This window comes from Pelobates fuscus, chromosome 5 (assembly GCF_036172605.1).
Source record: "Pelobates fuscus isolate aPelFus1 chromosome 5, aPelFus1.pri, whole genome shotgun sequence".
Lineage (NCBI taxonomy): Eukaryota > Metazoa > Chordata > Amphibia > Anura > Pelobatidae > Pelobates > Pelobates fuscus.
In genome coordinates this window covers 36,029,880-36,057,213 of record NC_086321.1, presented here as the reverse complement: position 1 = coordinate 36,057,213, position 27,334 = coordinate 36,029,880, and the positions used below count along the sequence as shown (strand labels likewise).

Here is a 27,334-nt window from a genome sequence, read left to right as displayed (position 1 = left end):
CGCTGGACGCCCTCACGCTGTGTGAGGACCTCCAGCGTCGCTCTATTCCCCAGAGGGAAGCATTGAAATTCATTTTCAATGCTTTCCTATGGGGTGCGCCAATTGCCGCGCATGCGCATTGGGACTCGTCGGCCGGTGGGCGGGATCAGTCTCGCCCACCGGCCAACGGAGGAAGAAGGTGGAGCAGCGGGGGAGGAGCAGGCAGCAACGTGGGACATGTCGCTGCCTGAGGTAAGTGACTGAAGGGGTTTTCACCCCTTCAGTAACCGGGGATTGGGGGGTGGGAGGGAGAGGGACCCTCCAGTGCCAGGAAAACGTATTGTTTTCCTGGCACTGGAGTTTCCCTTTAACATTTAAAATTTGATATGACAAAAAATAACAATCAACTATTCTCAACATAACAGCTATCTTAGCTTGCTTGTTTTACCTTGGTGTTACATGCTTTAGACTTCATAAAGGGAGGAACTGTTGAAGGCTTATCGCTACACACTTCTGTTAATCCAATAAAAAAAAAGATTTTAAAACAAAATGCAATATTTCATTGTTTTGCATCATTTTAACTGGACTAATATGACAATTCAGATATCATGACTACTGATCGTTTTTTTAACAGATTAGTTAGTGAGGGAAAGACATTGTAATCAAACAACTTTGAACATTAAATTTTGAAAAGGCATAATTTTAGTATATCCTACAATATGTAAAAGACGATAGATGCCCTTAAGAAAATCTCCATTCTGTTTAAGTAAGTGGACTCTTTAAAGATGCTTTTTGAGAAAATTGGTTCTCTTTTCATATGCAGATTCAACACAGGGGCTCCTTCTGCCTCATAAAAATTCATTGCCTTCTTGTAACTCTTCACTTGTATGAAGTAAGTATCTCTTGTATTGCAAAAGCCTCAATTACTTTGCTTGTGTAACCAAAGGTAAACATCAGTCTAATTGAATATAATGATACTTCTCAATCCTACAAAGGATACACTTGAAAAAAAAAAAAATCTAGTTATTTTATATCAAATAAAATATGATTGAAAAAAAAATAGCCTGTACACTTTAATTCTGTGCATAAAACAACAATTCTGCACAGAAACGAGATTCAGATTCCGCATATAATCATATGAATATAGATAAAATAAAAAGAACACATCTGGTAAACAAACAAAAAAAATCTGAATTGATAGATGCTCACAATGGCATTTGCAGTTGGTTTGCTAAAATGTCCCAATCACTTTCAGAATAATGTTTATAATATGTTTTTGCAGCAAAAATAGATTTCCAGGCACTCAAAATGTGAAAGCCGCAGGCAGATTTATTGTAACAAAACAGACATCAACTTTTCGACCTAACAAGAGGTCTTTGTCAAGCTTGTTAGGTCGAAACGTTGCTGTCTGTTTTGTTACAATAAACCTGCCTGTGGCTTTCACATTTTGAGTGCCTGGAAATCTCTTTTTGCTGCCTTTATTTATAGGGATTGCTGGTCCGGTTCCAGAGCACCTGTGGCCGCTGGGAGTGAGTGAGGTTCCTATCACAAATTTTGCAATATAATATGTTTTTGACAAAATGTTGTGCATTTTAACCTCAAATCCTGCTGGGACATGTTTTCTTTTTTGAATGTTTTGTATGTTTTGCATACTCCTTTTCCTGTTTTATAGTGCAGTGTTGGGGGAGAGAGGACGTTGGCTACTGGTGGGAGAGGCTATTGACAGCCCTTTATTGTTTTGTTTAGCTCGTTGCATTAGTTCTGTCATTGGCAAGAAACATATTTAGCATACTGAATATTTTTATTTTTGCATTTAGGCTCAGAACATCCATTACTAATACCTCTGGCAGGGACATAAAATGCCTAAACGAAGTAAAGGGAGTGACACAAACAATCAAGCAATCAATCAATCAATTGAAAGAAAATAGATGAACTAAGAAAAGTATTAGAAAAATGTTTATTTAGGCTACACGGTTTCTGCACGGTTTTCTGAACTTAAATTACTTTTGTCAAAAATACAAAAGTCAAGTCAATGTAGAGTAAGTGGCCATTAAATTGAAAGAAAGGTCACCTAAGTGTATAAACTCTCATTTTTTTCCTGTTAATGTTAAATCAGTCATCATGTCAGTGCTTTTATTATATTGTAAGGGGTTTAGTCAATAAACAGTGTATTACGATGATAATTGCAACATTTTTGCCAAAATAAATTTGTACATTTTCAACTCAGCCAAGAGAAAACCAAGAATCTGGAGTAACTCAAATTAAATCTTATGGACAGAATTTGTATGGAAGCTATAGAGAGACAGCAGGTAATAGAGGAGATGTTCGTGTTATGTTATGCGTTACACAATATGGTTAGAATTTTAAATTTGATTCAAGAGGCAGTTATTTTTATTAGATGTGCATCAAGTCACCAGACTGTTTACTGAGCAGTGGAATGTTTAGAAACAAATGGCCATGCAAAAGAACAAAGTTTGTGATTGCAGATAAGTATGTGCTAAATGCTGTATTTATTATTATTATTATTATTATTATTATTATTCGGGACAAGCATACATACATTCCGAGTGTTCTGCATAGTTATTATGGGTATTACTTCTCCTTGATTAGTTCCTACTTAATAAACCATGTTTAAGTTTCCTAATTTCAACCAACAATTATTCACTGCACAGTCTATATAATCTACTAGCCTGGATAACACAACTACATACAATTAAGACAACTTGTTAATATTTATCTGAGGACTCAGAAAACTACCAATCCTGTCCCTCTACCTCCCAGGAGGTCAATTACCAACTCCCCCTAAAATGTCCTTTTCTTCTCTCAATTTTTTAAACTCAAATTAGAGTCACCGAAACGTTCAACAACCAAACAGATCACAATTTGCACCATCCTGGGAAACATGAAAGAAATAAAATCTAATTAGCATTTAACTGTATGATTCATAATGACAAACATAAATTGAGCTATGTACAGCACTCAGAACTGCAGAAGACATTGGACCACACTTGATGCAAGTGACCATGGATTAGTTCCTCATGCATACTCTCCAAAAAATGCAAGCAGTCAATCAAGTACTAAGCCCTATTACTATACTCTGCAAAGAAACAAGTAACTAGGTTTCGGAAGTCCCTGGCCTTACATCCAAGGCATACAGGGGCACAACGCACAAAAATACAGTTTCTAATCTTACAAGGCTACGTAAATCACCCTGTTGAAACAAATAAACATGAGAATTTAGTCACTTCATATAGCCACACCGTGTTAAAGCCCACCAGTACATTCAAAGTACCCCAATATGTGTGGGTCCTACACTAGTCATACCATGGGAGATAAACATGCTAAAATAAACTCTCCAAGCACTATAAATAAAAGGGCACTATAGTGGTTGTGGTTTCAGGACTGCCATGGTACCCCTTCATTGTAAGTTGTCAAACCGTATTTCCTACCTGGGGTCCACCAAGCACTGATCCAAAGCTCTCAATCAGGAGCTTCCATCGTTTTCTCTCTGAGCTAAGTCCTGCAGTAAGAGCATCAGCCGATGACCCTCTGCCAATAAATTATACCCTACAATGCCAAGCTTAGCTCAGACAGAGAGCTTCCTCCTCTCTGTCAGAAGTAGTGGAGGCAGGGAGGAGCATCCAGCGGATCTCAGGTAAGAAGTCAAAGTGTTCTAAAACAGATTGACTAATTACATTGCGGGGTCACTATGGCAGTCCTGGCAGCGCAGCTTGTAGTGATTATGGTGCTTAGAATGTTCCTTTAACTTTGAAACATGCTTAATGTAACTATGTAACTACTTTAGCTACTTCAAGAGCCTATTCAAAAATGTACACTTTCTGCTGACCATATCTAAAGTGGAGGGGTGTGGTGCTCAACCCCAAATCAGTCATTTATTGCCAAAAATGCAAAAAAACAGATAATCATATCATGTTAGTGACATTGTACAGCGATACGGAATCTGATGGCGCTATATAAATAATAAAATAATAATAATAATAATAATAATAATAATAGGAGACACAAGAAGACTTCCATAGTTTATTCAACCCTGTATTGCACCTACTGGCTATGTAGAAGAGATGAAATTTACTTTTATTAGGCAGTAACTGTGTTAAAGCAATAGAAATACCTGTGTAGAAAACATTTCACTAGCTTTACTGAACAATTTTATTTGAATATTTTGTCTAATATAATATAGTTTCAGGGAAGAATGTCTTGCGGTGAAATATTTTATAGTAGCAATTTTAATATGTTAACTTTTAAATTGCACGCGTTCTCTTGTTTAAAGGGAGCGTGTATAGGGATGTAGGCATATGTATGCAGAGTGGATTTATAAATAATTCATATATGAAAGAACTGAATGATATGAATCTTCAATATATTATACCCAGTGACTCATAGAAATATTTGTTCACACATCTCTGAAAAAGATAAATGGTAAAGTGAAAATGTAATATGCCTTGACCTGCCTTACACACAGACTCATTAATAACAGTTTTAAAATTCCACCTTTATAAACCGGATATGATAACACATAATTGACAGACGGATGTGGGTCCAGTAAACATATAGTTTTTACAAAACTTTAACAACAAATTAATATAAACCTAACATTTGAAATGTAATAATATTTCTATGGCAGCGGAATAATTGATTGAGTTTCATACAACTTTATTAAATAGAAAAAAATTCCAATATCAAACAAAAGGCAAAAATAAACAAAGTGACAGAAATAGAGGCAAACAGTAATACAATGGTACTTTAACAAAACTATCACACAAGCCCCAAGGCAGAAACACCAATCACCAACTCCCCCAATGTTTCGGCACCAACTTGATAAAGGCAACCAGTTGGTGCCGAAATGTTGGGGGAGTTGGTGACTTGTTTTTCTGCCTTGGGGCTTGTAAGATTGTTTTGGTAAAGTACCATTGTTTGCCTCTATTTCTTTCACTTTGTTTATTTTTGCCTTTTGTATGATATTGGAATTTTTTCTGTTTAGTAAAGTCGTATGATACTTAAAGATTGTAGTTGTTATAGTTTTCGTTCTATATTATGTATGTATTTGGATATGTAAACACTTGAGGGAGTGTTTATATAGTTTGCACCTGGCTTTTGTAAATATAATTGTGTCTCTCCATGGGATGTTGATTTTTGTCCCATACTTTAATGTCCACATGAGTTAGTTTTGTGTTTATGGAAAAATGGCTATAAAAATAGCTACAATTGTAAAAATGAAATAAGAAATGAGAGATGAGATATCATTTTAAAATTTAGATGTTAGGTCCTCGTCGAAGGTGCATTTAGAGACCTGAAATGCTCATCAGATTTAGTTGCTTTAATAAGTCACGATATAAGAAGATTGTCATTGAACATATTTTGGAATTGTAAAGTTTTTGTTTAGATTAGACTTCAACGACAATTGATATGGGACATGAGTCAAGAGTTTGAGGTACTCTTTTTAGTTAGGGTAGATCATTTCGGCACTCCAGATGTTGTGAACTACATCTCCCATAGTGCTCTTACTGCTGGCAAAGCATCATGGGATATGTAGTAGACGACATCTGGAGTGCCGAACATTGCCTACCTCTGCTCTAGAGTGAGCACAGAGAGAGTTTGAGGTAGCATGACAACATACTAAATGGAGTACCTACTGTATTATGACTAGAATTGTAGATAAAGTATGTTACTCTGCTGATCTGACTAACTGGGCTAGTTAATTTTAGAATAAGTAAAGATTAGACACCTTAGATATTCAGCAACTGAGGTGCTATTCAGTTGATGAACTAAGGGGTTACTATAGAATTTTTTTTCTATAATTGACATATCCATCTTTGTTTATATTGCTACAATTGTATGCCTGGTTATCACCCATTTGTAATTAGTTATCAGCTGTAAGATTAAAGGGTAACTCCAACCGTTTACATATCTTTAAATATATATATATATATATATAGAGAGAGAGAAACTATGCAATTTCTGGCACTCTTCCCAAATAATAATACATACCAGGTGCTTCTCTGTGCAAAATACTATAAACAAAGCAAGAAATGAGACCACTCCATGGATTTGGTAAATCAAATTACTGTATTCAAATAGCACGCAAAAAAATCGACGTTTCGACCGTCTTATTATGACATTGTTCTTTTCAGTGGATTATTTAAGGTTTGTTTATTATGTCCTCTAGGATTTGTAAATTGCATTATGCATTAGGTTGAATGTTCTAGTTGCAGTAACAAACTTTATTATAGACAGGATAGGATTCTCTTTCTGATTACAGGTAATTTTATAGTGAGTATTATATTAAGTTACTAAGGCAACTAAAATTTTATTGTACATTGGCTATATTTTTTAGTGTGTTGTGCAATGTGCTTGCTGATTCAGCGGGTGTGCTTTCTACTATCATTTTCTTTTGCATTTTGCTGATTTTATGTACAGGTAGCAGTCAAGAGGGAAATGCGGTATAATAATGTGAAGAGTGAAAGAATGTGCTTAACACTAATACCTACAACAGAGTTAACGTAAACATTGCAATCATGAATAAATCACAATATAAAACTGGCCACACTGTCACTGAATGGCATATAAAACACAATAACCGATCATGATTGAATAATACCATAAAGCCATGCAAATGACCTATTAAATATAGGATTTCAAGCAAAATAGGGCGAAACATTTTAACTTGATCAAATTAATATGAAACAATAATCAATTTGAAATATTGTGTTAAGCAAATGACTTAATTGGCTACAATCATCCTGTTCTTTCAGTTATAGGTTGGCAATCTCTTAATATAGAAACATAAAAACATAGAAACATAGAATGTGACTGCAAATAAGAACCATTCGGCCCATCTAGTCTGCCCAATTTTCTAAATACTTTCATTAGTCCCTGGCCTTATCTTATAGTTAGGATAGCCTTATGCCTTTCCCATGCATGCTTAACCCCTTAAGGACACATGACATGTGTGACATGTCATGATTCCCTTTTATTCCAGAAGTTTGGTCCTTAAGGGGTTAAACTCCTTTACTGTGTTAACTTCTACCACTTCAGCTGGAAGGCTATTTCCTGCATCCACTACCCTCTCAGTAAAGTAATACTTCCTGATATTATTTTTTAACCTTTGCCCCTCTAATTTAAGACTATGTCCTCTTGTTGTGGTCGTTTTTCATCTTTTAAATATTTCCTCCTCCTTTACTGTGTTGATTCCCTATATGTATTTAAATGTTTCTACAACGTAAGTTGTATTTTTAGTTGTTAAGCTTGTTAACTTGGGAGAAATGTGCTCATTGACTTTCCTATGGACTGTAAGCTCGTTTGAGCAGGGTCACCTTCTACTCATCGTTCCTGTAAGTTTTTATAATTGTCCATTTTATAGTTAAATCAACCCCGCTTATAATATTGTAAAGTGTTACAGAATCTGCTGGCAATAATAATAATAATAATAGTAATAATAATTGACTTTCAAAGAAGTATGTAAATTATGTTATTTTTAGAAACTATATGTTGAATAACCTGTCAGAGAATATCAAATCTGCCACCAGTCTGAAGTCCATGAAAATGTCACCCTACAATAAAAAAAAAACTGCATTCATTGCTAATTTACAATCATATTGTATACACTGATCAGACGCAACAGTAAAACCACTGACAGGTGAAGTAAATAGCATTAATTATATAATTACATTGGCACCAGTCAAGGGGTGGGATTTATGAGGCATTAAGTGAACAGTCAGTTCTTGAATTGTATGTGTTGGAAGCAGAAAAAATGGGCAAGATTAAAAGATCTGAGTGACTTTGACAAGGGTCAAATAGTAATGGCTAGCTGATTGAGTTCGAGCATCTCCAAAATGGCAAGTCTTGTGGAGTGTTCCTGGCATACAAAAGTAGTGCAAGAAAGGACAACCAGTGAATTGGTGTCAGGATCATGGGCGCCCAAGACTCATTGATGCACATGGGGAGTGAAGGCTAGCCCGACTGGTATAATCACAGAAGAAAGTTGCCTGGTCTGATGAATCACATTTTCTTTTAGATCAGTTGGATGGCTGGATGCACGTGAATTATTTACCTGGGGAAAAGATGGCAGCAGGATGGTCTATGGGAAGAAGGCATGATGGTGGAGGCAGTGTTATGCTTTGGGCAGTGTTGCTGGGAAACCGTGGGTTCTGGCATTCATGTGGCTGTTACGTTAACACATACCACCTACAAGGATATTGTTATACACCACATACATCCCTTCTTGGCAATGGTGCTCCCTAATGGAAGGGGCCTCTTTTAGCAGGATAATGCACCCTGCTACACTACTGCAAAAAAAAAAAAATCAGAAATGGTTTGAGGAACAAAGACTTGAAGGTTTTGCGTTGACATCCAAATTCGATTGTGCATCTGTGAGATATGCTGGAACAACAAATCTGATCAATGGAGGCACCACCTCCCAATATTAGCAGCAGGAGTTAAAGGATCTGCTGCTAATATTTTGGTGACAAGGACAGGACACATTCAGAGGTATTGTGGAGTCCATGCCTCAATGCATCAGAGCTGTTTTGGCAGCACAAGGGGGACCTACATGAAATTAGGCAGGTGGTTTTAATGTTGTGGCTGATCAGCGTATGTCTGTTACATGTGTAACATTGTATTAAGAATAATACTGTATATGTCTCTTTATGTGTATTATTTGTGTATGTTCTCCCAAGAATATACTTGGTAATGAGAGAAAAAAAATAGTATAATTTAAAAAAGACACATATACTGTATATATAGAGTACTGAGTATCGTTGTTTTTTGTTTGCTTATTACAGTGGATCCATTTGAACAGAGTTCCCACCTTCTAAAATATGGACCGACAGGTACTGGTACTCTACTATAATAAAAATGCTACCGAGGTGCTAATCAACTCAATATACAGATATTTATTCCAAAAATAGGTAAATACTGCATTATACATTTATTTATTTATATGTATGTATGTATCTATGTATGTATGATTTGTGTTGCACACAGCTCTCCAGGGGAAAAAAACACCAGTTAGAGAAAAATGATAAAATAAATAAATATATATATATATATATATATATATATATATATATATATATATATATATATATATATATATATATATTTGTGCTTTTTTCCAATAATCTGCTTTTTGAAAGATTCCTCTCAAATCCTCAGCAAACCAGATACTTAAAACTAAAAAAATCTACAGACATAGTGAGTTCATAGCTCATATATTAAGTAGGATTCTATGTGTTATTTAGTTTTTTTTGTCATTTTATGTCTGTAGATTTTTAGGTTTTAAGTAAATTTGCATTGTAGCTGCTCACACCAACTGTGCGTTTGTGTAATCCAGACATAATCCCGTCAAAATGTGGCTATTTTACCTTTAATTTTGTCAAATTTTAAATCAATACAAATAAGTGTTTAGTAAATAACCCCGATATTGTATTGTGAGATACTACAATACCAGCCCTTGATCCTTTACCAGATCTAAGCGCCTTAGTACAACCTCCTACAATAAAGGAGATTTAATAACGGCCATTATCTCTGATTTCAGAGTTAGCAGTAACTATGCACAATATAGTAATAATTAATATTTATAGTTCCCATTCCATGAGTAACTTACTAGAGTCAATGTGTATAACTTCCTATCTATTTACAGAGCTAAGAGTCATTGGAATTTATCTACTATCTATATTTTAGAGCCAGGAGTAACTTCATAGAATCAGGGGAATATGTAAAAAGCTTGTAGAAATATAGCTTTAAAGTATAGACCAGCATGTTTCTAATTAGATGTGTCCAGTCTTATAAGTAAGTACATAAACGGCACAGACTGCATTGCATGCCCTTGAGACAAATCCAACAATGTAGCTTATTGCCTTCGGAACATTCGACAGCATGATGTAGATTTACTGCAACAGAGGGCAATTTTGTTTTGAAAATACAATAAAAACGTACAAAATGTAGCTGATTATTTTTTTACATATAATAAAAAAAGTTTAATACTGTGGTGTTGTTTTATTTTTAATATATAATAAATCTATATACACGTAATTATTTATTACATATTTTGCCAATAGGGATCTTTTTTTTTTAGAGGGACACTATAATCACCAGAACAACTACGGCGTAATGAAGTAGTTCTGATGTCTATAAGCTGTCCCTGGAAGCATTTTAATGTAAACACCGCCTTTTCAAAAGGTTCACAAATTTAAGTCTTGATTTAAATTTTTGTGAGTAAGCTTTTTTTTTTTTTTTTTTCTTCAAAATATTAAAACATCAAAAAATAACATATATATAAAAAATAAATATATAACATAAAATATCAATATATTTTTAAAAACATTATATTATTTTTAAAGTTTATTCTAAAATATTACATTATTTTAAAAGCTAATCCAAAAATATTAAATTGAGACCTTAGTTGTTTCAAAATACCATAATAATTATGTTGTAGTTACAGTGGAGAACAGTGAATGACACATTATTTCGAGTAGTGAACTCAGTAAGATGGGTTGTGGATATACTAAATCCCCAGATTTAAGATATACTGTTTCTGTACAATGCATTCGGGATAAAGTTTGGAAAATAGTTTTTCAATATAGAAGCCAAATGCGAAATTAGGATCCAACCTAATACCAGACTATTTGAAGGAGTTGACTATTTCAAGATTACAGTTATTTTATTTGCAGCAATCAATCTATCTGAGAAACCTACTGAAACATAGGCTCAAGTTATGATGTTTGCTTAGTTTGCATAGATGATGGTGCGATCTGCCCACATGTATATATTCGTATTTAAAAAAGATAGTACACAAAAAAATATTTTTTGATTAAAAATTATTTTAAATTCTGTATTTTAGAAAGTTTGAAATAGTTTGCCAGAAACGTGTTTGTGTACGTAATAGCTGCCTTGCTGACAGTGATATTGTTGTTTGCGTGCTATTTGTACAAAACTGGTGATTTTACTGCATCGTTTATTTACAACTAGCAATTTCCACATACAAGATTTCTAGGGAGCTCGTATTTATGTTTGCTGTTAGTGCTTAAAAATGTCATTTACCTGCTTCGACTTCAGTATATGTTTTTATATGCACAAAAATACTCATCTCTTAAAAGATGTGTCTTAAAGAAAATCCTAAGGAACAAAAACTAGTTAACGTGAGGTTGAACGTTTGATATCAGCTTAATTACATTTCAATGAAAAATTAAAATGGCGGTGTCTTTGCCTATATTTTTCTTTGGTGTATTTCTAAGGTGAAATGTTTTTAGCTTACAGATAGCTCTGCCAGGTTTCACTGTTATCTCATTAACTTTTTCTACATAGTTATGGGCACATACCATATATTTCATTATGTTTAGCCCAACCCCAAAGCCATTATTAATGTATTTATATATTTCATGTTGCATATCTTTTCCCCTACAAATCACATTGGTTTTAATCTGGCCTTAGCTCTGTGTTTGCCCATTTGAATTTTTGCCAAAATAAGTTGAAGTTACCAGAATTGACCAGTCAACTTATGTTCTATAACTCAACTCCAGGGCATTATAAAACAAACAAACAAACAAACAAACAAACAATCATAAAATACCTGTAACCACTGTGACTGGTCACTTCTTCCAGATGTCCAAGCGTTTACTTTGCCTTGTTTATCTAGCCGTGCCTTTCTTGGCTCCCAGGTGAACATATCCATGTTTAGTGTTCTGAAAATGCTTGAGGCTGTTACTTGGTAATCTTGTATGTGTCCTGATTTCATTCCAAGAGGTTCTGAGCAACCTGAAAAAGCATCGACCAAAGCTAATGAGAAGAGGTTCTTACACAAAGAGAAACATGTTTGTGTTTCTTAAGCTAATGTTCAATATACAACTGGACCTTCTGTTATGTTTCTATTGCGGCAGGAGAACAGATTAAATAAAACAAAGTATTCTCTCCAGAAATCCAACAAAAAGTGTGAATATAAAAGGCCATAATCGTAAGCACCTCGGGAAAGAGCCCGTAAAATTAGCTAATTCTGAAAAGTACTGCATAAGCACACTTTCCTAGATGCTCATAATAATTTTCAGAACATAGTGTTATTCTCATTGTGCTGTGTTTTACAATTGGAAATCATTACACGTCTAGATCTGTACAGAGTTTCCTCCATCTTTTTATTGCAATTTCCTTAAAAACAAAATGTAGAAAACAATCAATTTTACGAATGCACAAACATGTCGCTGACACTCGGGACAGGATAGCAAATCCCTAAAGCTGATGGGCAGTTGATCAAAAGTTTTTCATGTGACTAGAATCTTAACAAAGAACATAAGGAGAAGCGCTCTTAAGAACATAAACGCTGATTATTTATAACAAAAAGAACATGCACTTTTGTATGGGTTAAGGACACCAGCACAGGTATGACTTTAATATAGTGAAAATTAAATATAATGCTGTGTCTATGGTGAGAGTTTCCCCATTTCTGATAATAGCACTTGCTTAATATCTGTGTACGACCTTCACTGATAATTAAATATTTTTTATTATTTTAGCACATTATGCAAAATGAGTAAAAAGGGACACAATGGAAAATATTAGAAAAAAAGGAAAAAAATAACCCGCTCAAGGATATTGCATAAATAAAGCATATTTATGTATTTTTTTTTAATTGCTAATATAAGCAACATAAAAGGTTTTAGTTATTGAAGCATAAACACATAATAATAGCAATACGACAGTCATAGTAAACATAAATATGAATAATATTGTGCTTTTTATTATTATTATCATCATTATAATCATAAATTATATTATAGATTTCCCCTGACAAATGCAAGTGTAACAGATCTGTAATTGCTTTGCCACTTCTTGGGTCTCCAGGTGAACGCTCCTATTTCGGGGCTCTGCCACTTTCAAAATGCTAACTCTTCTTTTTATTTTTCCACTGTTTTTTATAGTTAAACTCGGTCCAAATTTGCCCTAGACCACTACTTTCATTCCTCCTTCTCTAACTAAGAATTAATGTGACAATAATTACATATATAAATACATTTCATGAAAGTACCAGCACTCCATTAAAACATCTTGAAGTGGTACTGTCATTTTTTCCCCTTTGGTTTTCCTTTCTTTTTGATTATACTTCCCAGCTCAACACTTGGTTTTCTTTATGTTATCTTTTCTTCCTTATGCTATATCTCAATATCTGGGAACATCCATTTTGTTCTCCTCTGCCCATGATGTCTGCTGTCTGCCCTTCTGGGTTTCTGCCCTTTTACCGATGGATTGTGGGTAAATTTGATTGGCAACTGAAACCGAACCTTGCTTTAAGCTTCGCCCACTGTCAAGTTTTGTCAACATGACTGCTATACATAGTGTAAATAAGTCCATATCTTTCTTTATCTATTACCGGTATATGAAAATAAAAACACACAGTAAAAAATAAACAGAGATACAGACTCAGGGAGCTATAAAGAAGCAGATTAGATAACGTTTATTTTTGTAAGCAGAGCTGCTTTAATACTAATATGCCCCATGTATCACAACAGTTCCTACAAACATCTCTTGACCCGTCTTCCCCCTCTAACTATAGACCTATATCCCTGATCCTTTTTTCCTCAAAGCTTCTGGAAAGACTTGTCTTAACCCATGAGTCTCACTTCCTCAATTCCAACTCTCTCCTTGACCCTCTTCAATCTGGCTTCTGCCCTCTCCACTCTACTGAGACTGCGCTTATCAAAGTTACTAACGACGCAGCTAAATCCAAAGGCCACTACTCCATACTAATTCTTATTGGCCTCTCTGCTGCCTTTGACACCGTTGATCATGCTCTCCTTCTTCAAACTCTTTAATCACTCGGTCTCTGTGACACTGTCCTCTCGTGGTTTTCCTCTTATCTCTCTCAACGCTCATTCAGTGTCTCCTTTTCTAATGATACCTCCTCCCCTCGTTCTGTCTCGGTTGGAGTCCCCCAAGGCTCTGTCCTTGGTCCCCTTCTATTTTCTCTTTATACTGCCTCCCTTGGCAAACTTATTACCTCTTTTGGATTCCCCTACCCCCTGTACGTTGATGACACCCAGATATATCTCTCCTCCCCGTACCTCTCTCCTGACGTCCTGCAACGTGTCACTGCTTGCCTTTCTTTCATCTCTGACTGGATGTCCTCCTGCTTTCTGAAACTCAATCTCTCTAAAACCGAGCTCCTTGTCTTTCCTCCTCCTAATACTGATGCTCCTATTTCGCTCTCCCTTCAAGTTAGTGGTATTTACATAAGTCCATCCTTGCAAGAGCGCTGTCTTGGCGTCATACTTGATTCTGGCCTCACCTTTGAGCCTCACATCCAGTATGTTGCCAAATCCTGTAGATTCAATCTTAAAACCAAAGCCTGCATCCGCCCCTTTCTTACGCAAGATGCTACCAAGGAGCTTGTCCATGCTCTAGTAATTTCCCGCATGGATTATTGTAACCCTCTACTGATTGGTCTTCCCAAAAGCCGTACTGCACCGCTACAGTCCATAATGAATGCTGCCGCCAGACTGATTTTCCTCTCCAGTCGGTTCTCGCACACCTCACCCCTTTCTCTGTCCTTACGTTGGCTTCCTATATCCTTTAGGAGTCAATTCAATGTACTAATTCAAACCTATAAAGCACTGAACAATTCTAGCCCCTCTTATATCTCCTCACAGATCCATAGGTATGTCCCTTCTCGGTCTCTCCTCTCTGCCCATGACCACCTTCTGTCCGTTGTTCGCACCCATACGGTCAACTCACGCTTGCAGGACTTCTTGCAGGCGGCTCCCATCCTATGGAATAGCCTGCCTACCACCATCAGACTCTCCCCTAGTCTTGCAGCTTTTAAGAAGTGCCTTAACACCCATCTCCCAGAGTAACCTCTACCTTACATGCCTGTCTCTTGCTCTCTTCTAAAGGGAAGCACTCTACTCTCTCCTCCAGCTCTGCCTCATTTGACTGCAAATTCATGTCCTATTGTCTTTTACACCCCACCTCCTATAGAATGTAAGCTCATTTGAGCAGGGTCCTCTTCAACCTATCGTTCCTGTAAGTTTTCTTGTAATTGTCCTATTTATAGTTAAATCCCCCCTCTCATAATATTGTAAAGTGCTACGGAATCTGTTGGCGCTATATAAATGGCAATAATAGTAATAATAAACAGTATAGGTGTATAAATCCCAGCCCAGGCATATCACAGGCAGATGAACTGGCATTGACGGCACTTCCCCACCAGTATTATAAGGTATATTTATTTTGAGCCACTCAAAATACAAACGTTTACTGCTGCCAGAAGAATTTCTACATTGAAATTGATATGTAACTTGATTTATAAAACAGTTTGGTTACATTTGTAAAAGAGGTAGGTTGATACCACCATCATTATTAAAGATTACTGTAAACCTTCAGTGAAAATATAAAACAGACATTTTCCAAGACACTTTCCAAGTGGAAAGAATCACAGTGTCTCATTGTCTCAGAGAAAAGAAATCAGTGGCTAATGCCAAGTGGGTGTAACATGTGGAACATTTTAACTTTATTTTATAATGCCAATATGGTTAAATAAACAGTTTCTAAGAGCATAATGTGTAGAACTGTGTATTGCTAGCGTTGCACTGCTCTACATCTCACGTACACATACCCATAATGAGGTGCAAACACATTTTACTTTAAAATGAATAACTAGAAGAAATTGGAATTGTGAACACACCCAGAATGCTAATTTTTTAGCAGTTGTCCGACTGTAAAGGCCAGATTATATACAAAATACAGTTTATTGAACAGTGCACGATACAAAAAAATACAAAATGAATTGTAACACCTCTGAAGTTATTTACTTCCTAACCTGCCCTTGTCTCAAACAATATGTGGTCCTAAAAGACCTCTTAAAAAGAGAATATCAGAACATAGCAGGAACATTAAGTTTGGTTTCCAGATTCACAACCTATTCAAGCACTTGAGCCAGCACCATCACAAAGACCTCAGTGGGCTCAAGGCTATAGTTATATAGAAGATAGATGTCCACTGGAGAAGGGGTGATGTAGACGAAGATCTAGACAGAGCTGAAGAATAGTGGATTTACCACCTAGATACTCTAGACCTGAATGGTCTCAATGTTGACCTTGAGCTTCACACACTCTCATGAGGTCCCCTTGCTTGTATTCCATTATTGTTTAATTTCACTTAGCTATACACTATTTTATACAAACCCACTAACACCAGAAATACACTTCTTTATATTATAACATTTATCACGTCACTTCATCCAACCACCAAGACAAACTCTCCTTTTTTTCCATTCATCCACTTTTATGCATTTTAATGATCCTATTTTATGAATATTAATAAGCACAGCCCACATGGCTCACTAACACTTTACCAGTATTTTTATTTCACACTTCACACACAATTTTAAGTGATATTTTCATTAATTTATTGGTCCCAATTACATCTTATTATATCCTACCATGTTTCATCATAAGCTAAACATTTTAAGTTAGGACTTTCTAAGCTTTATTCGTTTGGTTCCTATCTTTGTACACATCCTATTTTATATACATTTATTTTTATATACATTTTTTTATACAGTGTCTTTACATTTTTTGAAATCTCTTCAATTTTTTTAACCATAATTTTCTTGGTCCCAATTACATTCCATTATGTCCTATCATGTTTTATCATAATTCAAAAGTCAAAAGTTATGATTTTTTAAGGATTAATGAAATGGTTGCTACTGCATATGTTTTATATATATATGCCTTTTTTCTACATGCATATTTTGTGCATTGTGAGAATATTTTTTAAATGTTATACATTTTAGACATGATAATTATAATAATGTGTAGTCCATTTAGTTCTCTAATATTGTATAGACAATTATTTTACTATTTATGGTTTCAGTTGTATCCATTTATGCTTTATTGCGTTTCATCGTGACTTAAAAGTTTGAAGTTAAAATCTTCCAACTATACAATTTGTCCTAATTTATATATGCTTTTCAAGTACTATACAATGTGTCCTAATTTCTATATGCATTTCAAGTACTGTACAATTTGTCCTAATTTCTATATGTATTTTTATATTTAATTCTTGAACTGTACATATTTTCTTAGTGCATATATATTGTAAAAATCTTTTTCCACTTGAACTGCAAAACTGTTTCAAACAAACCAATTCACTTTTAATCCTGCTGCTCCAATTAGAATCTTAATGTTCAAAAGGGCCGTCCCTATATATGTTTGAATTCTTGATTCATTCACTCCACGAAACGCGTAAGGCAAATGATCCAATTTGACTAAGCAAGTACAAGCAAATTAACACATTTTCAAAATCGAAAGTGAGGCCAAACCGGTGAAATGCAAATGACAAAAGGGTATGTACACCAATTCGGTTGTTGGTGTTGGACTGTTCGGGTGGGCAGACTGCAGCTCCCATCTCTCCCAACTATTCTAAGGACTGTAGGAACCATTTCCATGCATTCTCTTTTTGGCTATTATACACTTGTGAGAGCAATATGGATTATCTTGTGTACTTACAGGTACCCTTTGGCCACCAAGTGGCATCTTGTGTTACTGCATATGGTCATTCCTATAGTATTTGACTGAATTACAGGATTACTGTACTTGCCTGTTTTATTACAAAGTACTATCCTAATCTAACAAATAGGTCGGTTTAAGCAAACACCTCCACATTGGTTTTCCTACAGTTGCAGCTTTACAGGCTGCATAAGTATATGGACCTATTTGCCATATATTTTTGGTGGACTATATTTATGGACTTCCAACAGGGGGTGCATCCAACTATCCAACTTCACATAGCTTGGAGGTCCTCTCCTGTTTTTGCAAACACAAACATACCATTTTACATCTTACGAAATTACTAAAAAATATCCATCTCAGCAGATAACTATGGAGATTCAATATTGGGGTCCTATATTTAATTGCTAAGTTTTAAAACAGATATTTTTTAATTTGCACTGTTCCTTAATCTGTATTTTGTATAATGAATGACTAACAAACATCCATGGACAAATCTCCCTCTTTCTTTGAAATAAAAGGAATCATGAACTATTTTAGAAACCAGGAGTATTTGAGTAGTCTAAAATTCTGTGACAAGCTTACAATATCCGATTTAATTACCGTCACCACAAAATCAAAGAAACAATTATAATGGTCTTTTTATTTATATTGGCAACATTTAAACAATTTGCCTGAAAACAGAGAAAGACCTTCAAAGATATCCTCGCTACAAACACAATCGTTTCACTGATCTCACTCCGTATGACACTCAGAGGCATATACACAATGTTAAATTGTTTGTAATACAATTAGCAATTGATGTTGCTGGTCATACATTCAGCTAGTGAATGATATTGCACAATTTGCATATCAAAAGCCAATCAATAAAAAGTAGGTAGAGATCTTACAATTTTTCAAGGTTAATGGTTGCAGTGGTTCTTGAAGCAGATCCAGTTATGTTTCCCCAATACAGTTATTGCACATCCATATTAATAATTGTGTTTCTTAATCACTCACAATTTTGGTGACAACAGCTCTACCATCTAAATAATATAAGAAATTGGAGCATATATTTTTCTGGGGTCAGAACAGATTTATAAACTGCAAAGTGATTCATGTTGTAAAGAGGTCTTTGGTTTTTTCCATATACTGTCAGATTATATTCACAGCAGAATCACTCAGTCCTTCACTTAATCAATATTATTAATAATGTACAGAAATTTTAATGCGGAGCAAAAGAAAGCACTGTCAGTTGACTAAGCTGTTTTAGTCTGCTTGAAGTCAATACTATAATTACATCAGGAACCAGTTATACTTTCTGCAGTAGAGTACAGATTAAAAGTGTTTACATTCAAAATCTATCTATCTATCTATCTATCTATCTATCTATCTATCTATCTATCTATCTATCTATCTATCTATCTGTCTTTCTATCTGTCTATCTATCTATCTCTCTGTCTCTATATCTCTCTATCTATCTAACTCTCTCTCTCTGTCTGTCTGTCTATCTATCTTGTTGTAATCACAGTTATTCAACCCCCGTTGAAAATCAGGATTATTGTCACAATTTACAGACTTTCAACCGTTTGCAATTAACAAATCAAACAAGCAATTGAAATAGCTCAATACAATGAATGTTTCAAGTGGTTTTCCCAAATTCAACTGAAAAGGCAACTTATAATGACTTCTCCAGTCTCAAGTGCACATAGGGCCACCCGATGGATATAGATGAACAGGGAGTGCCACGGCCCATTAAGAGCGCAACCAGGCCCTTGTGCTAGCAGCAGCATGGGAGGAAGTGATAGAATGTAATTTCCTCACAGCTATTGAGAGAACAGTGAAGGAGGGGGAGGAAGCACAGCACAGGCAGTAGAGGCAGGAGAAAGAAGGAGTGACCTGCTGCTGACCAAACACACATTAGCCTCAGGCAGCAGCACACAAAGCAAGCCACCCTCCTGCAGACAAACGGTATGCTAACAGTATAAAGGCTGCAGATGTATAAATTATAACATGTATGTGTCTGTGTGTGGGTATGTGTCTGTGTGTCAGTGTATCTGTCTGTGTATCAGTGTTTCAGTGAATGTATGTGTCAGTGTGTGTTTGTGTCTGTGTATCTGAGTGTGAGTGTATGTATGTGTCTCTCTGTCAGTGGATGTATGAGTGCATGTGTGTGCGTGTGTGTGTGTTTGTGTATCTGTGTCAGCTTGTGTGTGTCTGCGTGTGTATCCATGTGTCAATGTGTATATGTGTCTGTGTGTGTATATGTGTGTCTGTGTATGTGTCTGTATGTGTATCTGTGTGTCAAGGTACATGCGTCTGTGTATGTGCATGTTTGTATCGGTGTGTGTATATGTATCAGTGTGTCAAGGTGTGTGTATGTGCCAGTGCTCAACTGTGTGTTAGTGTTTATATATTTGTGTCAAGGTGTGTGTATGTGTCAGTGTATATATGAATGTGTGTGTATGTGTCAGTGTTTTTATATGTATGTATATGTGTGTTAATGTTTATGTATATCTGTATAAGTATTATGTGGCTGTGTATGTGCATACATCCCAGCAATCATACACCACCATCACATCCAAACACACACCAGCACTCAAATGCAAACATTACATATAAACACATCTCTGTATTCAAAAGCTAAAATTATATACAAATACCAACACTACACAAAAAAGTACACCTGCATTTAAAAGCTAACACTACACACAAACACACCCTGAACATATCCTATTTTGCTTTTTTTCAATGCACAATACTCACCTAACTCATCTTTTGGAATCAAATTTAGACATTTTGCAATACAATTGCTAAAATACATAAAATCATGTACAGCCAGAAAAAAATACAAAAAATACAATTGTATTTGTTTTATTCTATATATAGCCCATCTATTAATTTCTGGAACAGTTTAACCCCATAAAAAATACCAAGCATTTTAGCCATCTATTCTTTTTTTTTCTTTCTTTCAAGTTCCTATAATACTTTTCTAATCACGTTTTCCAAGAATTCATGCCAGGTTGCTGAATTTTCTTCCCCATGTTTTATAAATGCCACGTCCTCAGAGTTCAAGTCTCATAAGTAACCACATCAATACCTTGCATAGATCGGGGAGCTGCAGTAGGGGCAAAGGTCAGGCACAGGGGAGCTTGTAACTCATTTTGGAAAAATTGCAACCATACTAATTTCAGCTTGTGCTTGACTTGTAGCTGTATAGAAGGTAGTATAAAAATGTCAACGAAGTGTACACTATTACGAACTTTATTATATTATCTTATTATTTCTTTAGTTGACTTTAAGTCTCTAGAGAAATCCCAAGAATGGGTTGTGACAAGAAGCCTTTCAATACATTATTCTATGTCTCAAAGTCAATATTTTTTTAATCATATTTTTTTCTTCCCTGTGTATTTTTCCCTGTGTTAATAGAACATTGCCAAACCAAAGTATTTATAATGGAGTATCGTCATACTTTGAAAAGGACTGAGATTACAAAGAACAACAAAACCCACATTTTGCAATCAGACCCTCAATGTTACAACAATAACAAAACTGAATGATAATGTGACACAGGTGTTTACTTGCTAAGTGCTGAATTGTAGAGAATTAAAATTCAAATTGCAAAAAATAGACTAAAGTAGCCAAGCTTTGATCAAATAGCCGACTTGGAGAATTGTTCTAAATCGACAATTTTTCCTGCATTTTGCAGTTTAGATTGTAGATTGATGTGATTCAATTGGTGGAAAAGCACAAATAATCATCAAAGTTGGTTTACTTTCTACTTATTTTTGATGGCTTTGGCATACATTTGTATACGTAAGTGCCTATGACTCCCAACCCCCTCATTTAATTCATCCAGCTCAAACCAATTTTTTTCACAGCATTTAAAATTGTTTATACATGATTTTGGGATAAGGGAACATACATACAATGGGAATTGTGTATACAAGATTCCCATAGGGAAGGGGGTAACAACCACTTAAAGTCTCATCATTGTCGCAGACCGCCTGCCTGTTTTATGTCATTGCTTAGATTAACAAAAAAATGTTTTGCTAATTATTAATCCTTTAGCCTTATAATCTATTTTGTTTTACTTAAAGGACCACTCTAGGCACCCAGACCACTTCAGCTTAATGAGGTGGTCTGGGTGCCAGGTCCTTCTAGGGTTAACCCATTTTTTCATAAACATAGCAGTTTCAGAGAAACTGCTATGTTTATGATTGGGTTAAGCCTTCCCCCTATGTCCTCTAGTGGCTGTCTCACTGACAGCCGCTAGAGGCGCTTGCGTGATTCTCACTGTGAAAATCACAGTGAGAGCACGCAAGCGTCCATAGGAAAGCATTATGAATGCTTTCCTATGTGACCGGCTGAATGCGCGCGCAGCTCTTGCCGCGCGTGCGCATTCAGCCGACGGGGAGGAGAAGAGGAGGATCGGAGGAGGAGAGCAGGAGGAGATCTCTCCGCCCAGCGCTGGAAAAAGGTAAGATTTAACCCCTTTCCCCTTTCCAGAGCCGGGCGGGAGGGGGACCCTGAGGGTGGGGGCACCCTCAGGGCACTCTAGTGCCAGGAAAACGAGTATGCTTTCCTGGCACTAGAGTGGTCCTTTAAAGGGACAGTATATAATGCCCCTGCTGTCTTACTGCTCAATTATCTGCCATTTAAGAGTTAAATCACTTTAGTTTATGTTTATGCAGTGCTAGCCACATCTCCCATGGCTATGACTCACACAGTCTGCATGAAAAATGGTTTCATTTCAATCATATGCTAATTTACTTTAACAGTTTTTATCTCCTGCTCTGTAAATTGAACTTTAATTACATATAGGAGGCTCCTGCAGGTTCTAGCAAGCTATTAACAGAGCAAGAGATAATACATTCTAAACAGACTTCCTGCAATACAGGAAGTGTAAACATTAGATGACTCTTTACAGGATATGTTTAGGAAGGCTGTGTAAGTCACATCCAGGGAGGTGTGGCTAGGGCTGAATTAACAAAGGGTTTTAACTCATAAGTAGCAGAGAATTGAGCAGTGAAACCGCTGGAGCATTATCTATACACCAAAACTGCTTCATTAAGCTAAAGTTGTTTGGTGATTATAGTGCCAATTTAAATATAGGCACACATTAACAGAATATTAAAAATCTTGGAAAGTGACAGCTTCCCTTTTAGCAGTAGAATAAGCTATATTGATTATGGTGTGTGGATTGTCTCTTTAAAGGCGAGTTACTTATCAAAATGTTTCCCCTTCTCTTCTCCGACCTGATACATGAATGGCACGGGACATGAATGAAAATGTTTCATTTAATAAGGGGAACGAAAACATCTAAATAAAGCTCGCAGATGTTCCTCATTATCAGATTTTATCTACACACAGCTTGCAGTTTGCTGTGAATGTTTATTGATTGAACGCAGAAGATTTCACATTGGAAGAATCTTGACCTTGGTGATTCTATGCTTGTGTTTCAGCTGAATATGATTCTAAATTCCTAATCTACTTTAAATCTTACAGTCTGTTCATCACATCAGTTACATAAGCCACTCGGATAATTGTGAAGAGGCTGAAAATATGATACTAAACATCTGCAAAAGTACATTTTTAGTGCTCTGATTACTAGCCCTTACTGAAGATCCTGCATTTAACGACTATATAGATGTAATGATAAGCAACAGGCAAAAAAAAATGTAATAACTATTTGAAAGAGCACCAAAACACCAACTTTATAATAAAGAATAAACATCGATGGGCATTCCTTCTAATTAGTAGATTCCGCTACCTGAGCGTTTTTCAACCCAAAGCTGACAAATAATGCAAGAAATATGATGAAAACACATTAATTATAAAAAAAATATGAACGGTATTAACATTATAAAGTTCAGATGTATACAAATAAAGCCTTCAAGACTTCTCGAGGGCTGCACCGTTCCTGTGGAACTCGCTTCCTCCTCCGTTAGATGCTCACCCAGTCTCCACTCCTTCAAAAAATCATTAAAAACCCACTTCTTCATAAAAGCGTATCAATTAAACTCTTAATAGCTCCCAACTGATTCTTCTTCTGCAATTGTCACTAGTCTAATACTATCCTTACCTTTTGTGTCATTTTACCCCACTCCCTCTAGCATGTAAGCTCATTGAGCAGGGCCCTCAACCCCTCTGTTCCTGTGTGCCTCTTGTCTGGTTACAACTACATGTCTGTTCGTCCACCCATTGTAAAGCGCTGTGGAATTTGACGGTGCTCTATAAATAATATAATAATAATACTAATAATAAATAATGGAATGCTTAATACAGAGTTAATACACCACTTTAAGTATATGAGTGAACTTCCAACAGACACACCTTTATTTAATGAAGCACAGTTACAAAGTTACCTGCAGTTCTGCACAGATTGAGTATAAATCTATATATTTGCCACATCAGCACGGTCACAATTAGCTCTGCATAATAGGGTTAAAATCCAGTCTACACGTTATGGGGCTTGAACACACATTTCTCAATTTTACAAACTGTGTACACAAAAGATAAAAATGAACGTGTTATGGATATTAACAAGCACCCCTCTTGAACTATGATTGTTTTAAATAAATAAAAGTAAAAACTATTTGCACCGTATTAACTTAATCATCACCGTATTAGGCACATCATCTCCACCAATAGTAACACAAATAATCTTCAGGATATCATTAGAGAGAGTGAGAAGTACACAAAAATGCAATATAGCAATGACAGCTATTTATATATACAGAATAAATTAAAGCCTTCCTTTTCAATCCAGGTTTAGACATTGGTGGCACTGGCTACAGTGGTTACAAGCCTTCTTGGCAATACTGGTGGAGTGAGTGAGTTGTATTTTTGCTGATTTTTATTTATGTTGCCTAAGCTTGCAGAGCTATTAATACGTGGAACTCTGAAACTGTACGAGCGCAAGACCATGCTACAGTAGGAGAGTAAGAGACACAACAGGGGGTTAAGGGACACAAGGGGGCAGAAGACACAAGGGGGAGGTAAATGGCAAAGGGGGGAAAAACGGGGGTGGGGAGTTAGAAACAAAACGTGCAATATTGCACCTTAGAAAACTTTAAGAGACAAAATTCCATTATTGTTGCAAGTTTTCATAGCTTATTTTTAATCGTTTTTATTTCCATTCATATAAATACAACTATGGGTCAAAGTGGAAATGAACTGACAATGCCTAGGGACAATAAGCGTTTGGGCTAATGATGCTTATGGGTTCGCTTTAAGTAAATACCTTCAGCAATATTACCCCAGTTACTGGAAAACATTTCTGGAAATGTGGAGGCCGTCATAACAGCAATGGGGGAGCAATTTCACATTAATAGCTATTTTTGTAATGAGTTGAGCAATGAGTAGGTGTCTACATACTTTTAGCCATTATATATATATAGAAGGCTTGGCCTGTAATTGTGGGAGGCACTTAAGTTCCCTATATAAACCGAGTGAGCCCCTGCTTACCTGTCTTCGACGTTCTCGGAAGTGCCCCTCCCACCTCACCCTCAATTTTATCATTTTACCTAGGTGGGCCCTCTTTTACAGGCCTAACCTCACGTCAGTTTCGGCACACCTCAACTGACTTGCTCTTAAGGAACTACTTATTTTAACTTTGCTTTCCTTACGTCCTCGGAATGTGCCGTACACAAATATATATATATATATATATATATATATATATATATATAAAACGTGACGATTTACAATACATATATGTATTACAGAGAGAAAAAAAGTCTAACTATAGAAATAAACCTTCAATATTATAACAGTCCATCATGCTGTTAGCATTTAACTTAATACATTTTAAGCATCTCTAGACTTTACATGCTCTAGCAAAGTCACACTGGTATGCATGTAAAAGGAAAAGACGCAACGAGAAGCCCTCCACTCCTGGGACTCCATACCATACCTCAGTCCATAACCAGTGAAACAGACGTGATTTATTCTGCCCAAGAGTCTGACTCTTTTGAGTCAGTAAGTGATGGATCTGAGGTTCGGCATCTCCATACTAGACTTGGAATGTCACAAACAAATTTCATGTATGTCAGCTCATTGAACATTGTGCAACGTACTGTCACTTTAGAGAAACAAAAAAACAATAATAAAAACATCAATATGTGTCACACTAGAAATAAGTAGTTTTGGTTTGCACACTACTAACTTTATTGAATTTCTATCCATAATTCCAGAAAATAAAATGAAGAATATCCTCTTATCACTTATAACAAAACAATTGAATTAGGTTTCATGTGAAAGTCTGCTTGTTTACTCCTTTCCATAAACAAGTCCTCTGTTTAAAAAGTGAAAAACGTTTATTTCATGCAAGACTTCACCCAAATCCAATGCATCTGCTGACAAAAAGTGACATTCTTAACTGTTACCTGACAAACAAAGGCATACGAATAAACATATTGGTTTCAAGCATGAAACGTTGGTTGTGGTTAGACAGGATGGGCATTAAGAGACATGTTGTGCACTATAACCACTTGAGCTTATTGTTATTTGTTAATATATTCTCTGGTTAGACCAATTTTGGAGGATATTTTACATGTTTTCAAACAACTGTTTATAAGATTGGAAAACACAGGAATATAAAAATCAATCAGCAATTGCTACTATTGGTCTCAAGACATTTGCAAAAAAATATAAAATAAATATAAATACCAAGATGAAAGTCCAAGCCTATCTTTACCACATTTATGCTCTGATACCTTATCATATTCTTCATTGTTTCCTTGAACGTTGTGATAGAGAATTGCCATTAGCATGTCACATGACCATTAGCCAAAGCGTTACACCTCTAAATAATTAATGTTAAGAGCAGGTTACTATATTCTACCTTTTTGAGCCGATACTCCAGGGAGATCCGATGTTTAATGCATTATATAGATATCCAACAGGTAGTCATATTTTAAGTTCCTGCATTTGTTGCAATCTCTAGTCCGTTCCATTTCATCAGTGAGAATTCATCAAACCAGGAAGTGATAAATGGTGCTTAGTTTACTTTCTATACACATCTGAGGTTAAACAATAGGCTGTGTTTTATATGTACAGTAAGGTTTTATGTGAGGCTTAGAAATTGTCTTTACTGAAGTTTATAACTATACTAAACCTCCCAAAAAGTCATGAAACAGCCCTAAAGTATGTTTTTTTTTGTATAAATCTTCAAAAAAAAAAAAAAAAAACGGTTCCAGTGGAATGCCCTACCCTTTCAAAGGACAGGAGATCCATAAATCATAGAATAATATGAGCTGATCTTAGCTTATCTCAAAAATGGAATTTAATTCATTGTTTGCTGTGCTGGCTTATACAAAACAATTATAAGAAACAAAGAACTGATCTCGCTCCACAATATTCATGGTAAGAGAAAGTTGGAGTTTGTTCTGGAGTAAAAAGGAAACTGCATCGACATTATAAAACAATATATATCCCCAAAGCTACAATGCAAATGAGAAAGTTGTCAACTCTTACTAAATTGCAGACATAATGCATTGTGGATTAAATTCACCAGAGAAGAAATGATTAAGTAGATGGCATTTCATCATATCAAATTTACGATGCTTTATCGGAGACTAGTGAAGTAGTTTAATTATAGGTATTCCTCTATATTAGTCACAAAGGTGTACAAAGACAACTATTAGAGCAAAACTCAAACGGTTTATAATTTCGAATAAAATAAGTTGCTCTTAATTAAACTGTAATTAACCGAGATTAAACATTTACAGACAGTGAATACAGACATTCATTGTTAAAATCAAGAAGTTTCAAGTACACCGGGCAATGACGAAACCTGGTGACATTTCAAGAATGATATTTTAAGGATGGGAAATAGTACCTTTCTATTTCTGGTAGAT

The 27,334-nt window shown here is 35.7% G+C and overlaps 1 protein-coding gene across 2 annotated transcripts in view; it reads right to left on the bottom strand.

The window, feature by feature from the left end:
• EDIL3 (EGF like repeats and discoidin domains 3) overlaps positions 1-27,334 on the bottom strand; it is a 605,475-nt gene that overhangs the window by 70,947 nt on the left and 507,194 nt on the right. For both annotated transcript variants that reach the window (XM_063453707.1, XM_063453708.1), the window contains one exon: positions 11,570-11,754. In XM_063453707.1, coding sequence (XP_063309777.1) covers positions 11,570-11,754 — 185 coding nt within the window. The remainder of the gene's footprint in view (positions 1-11,569; positions 11,755-27,334) is intronic.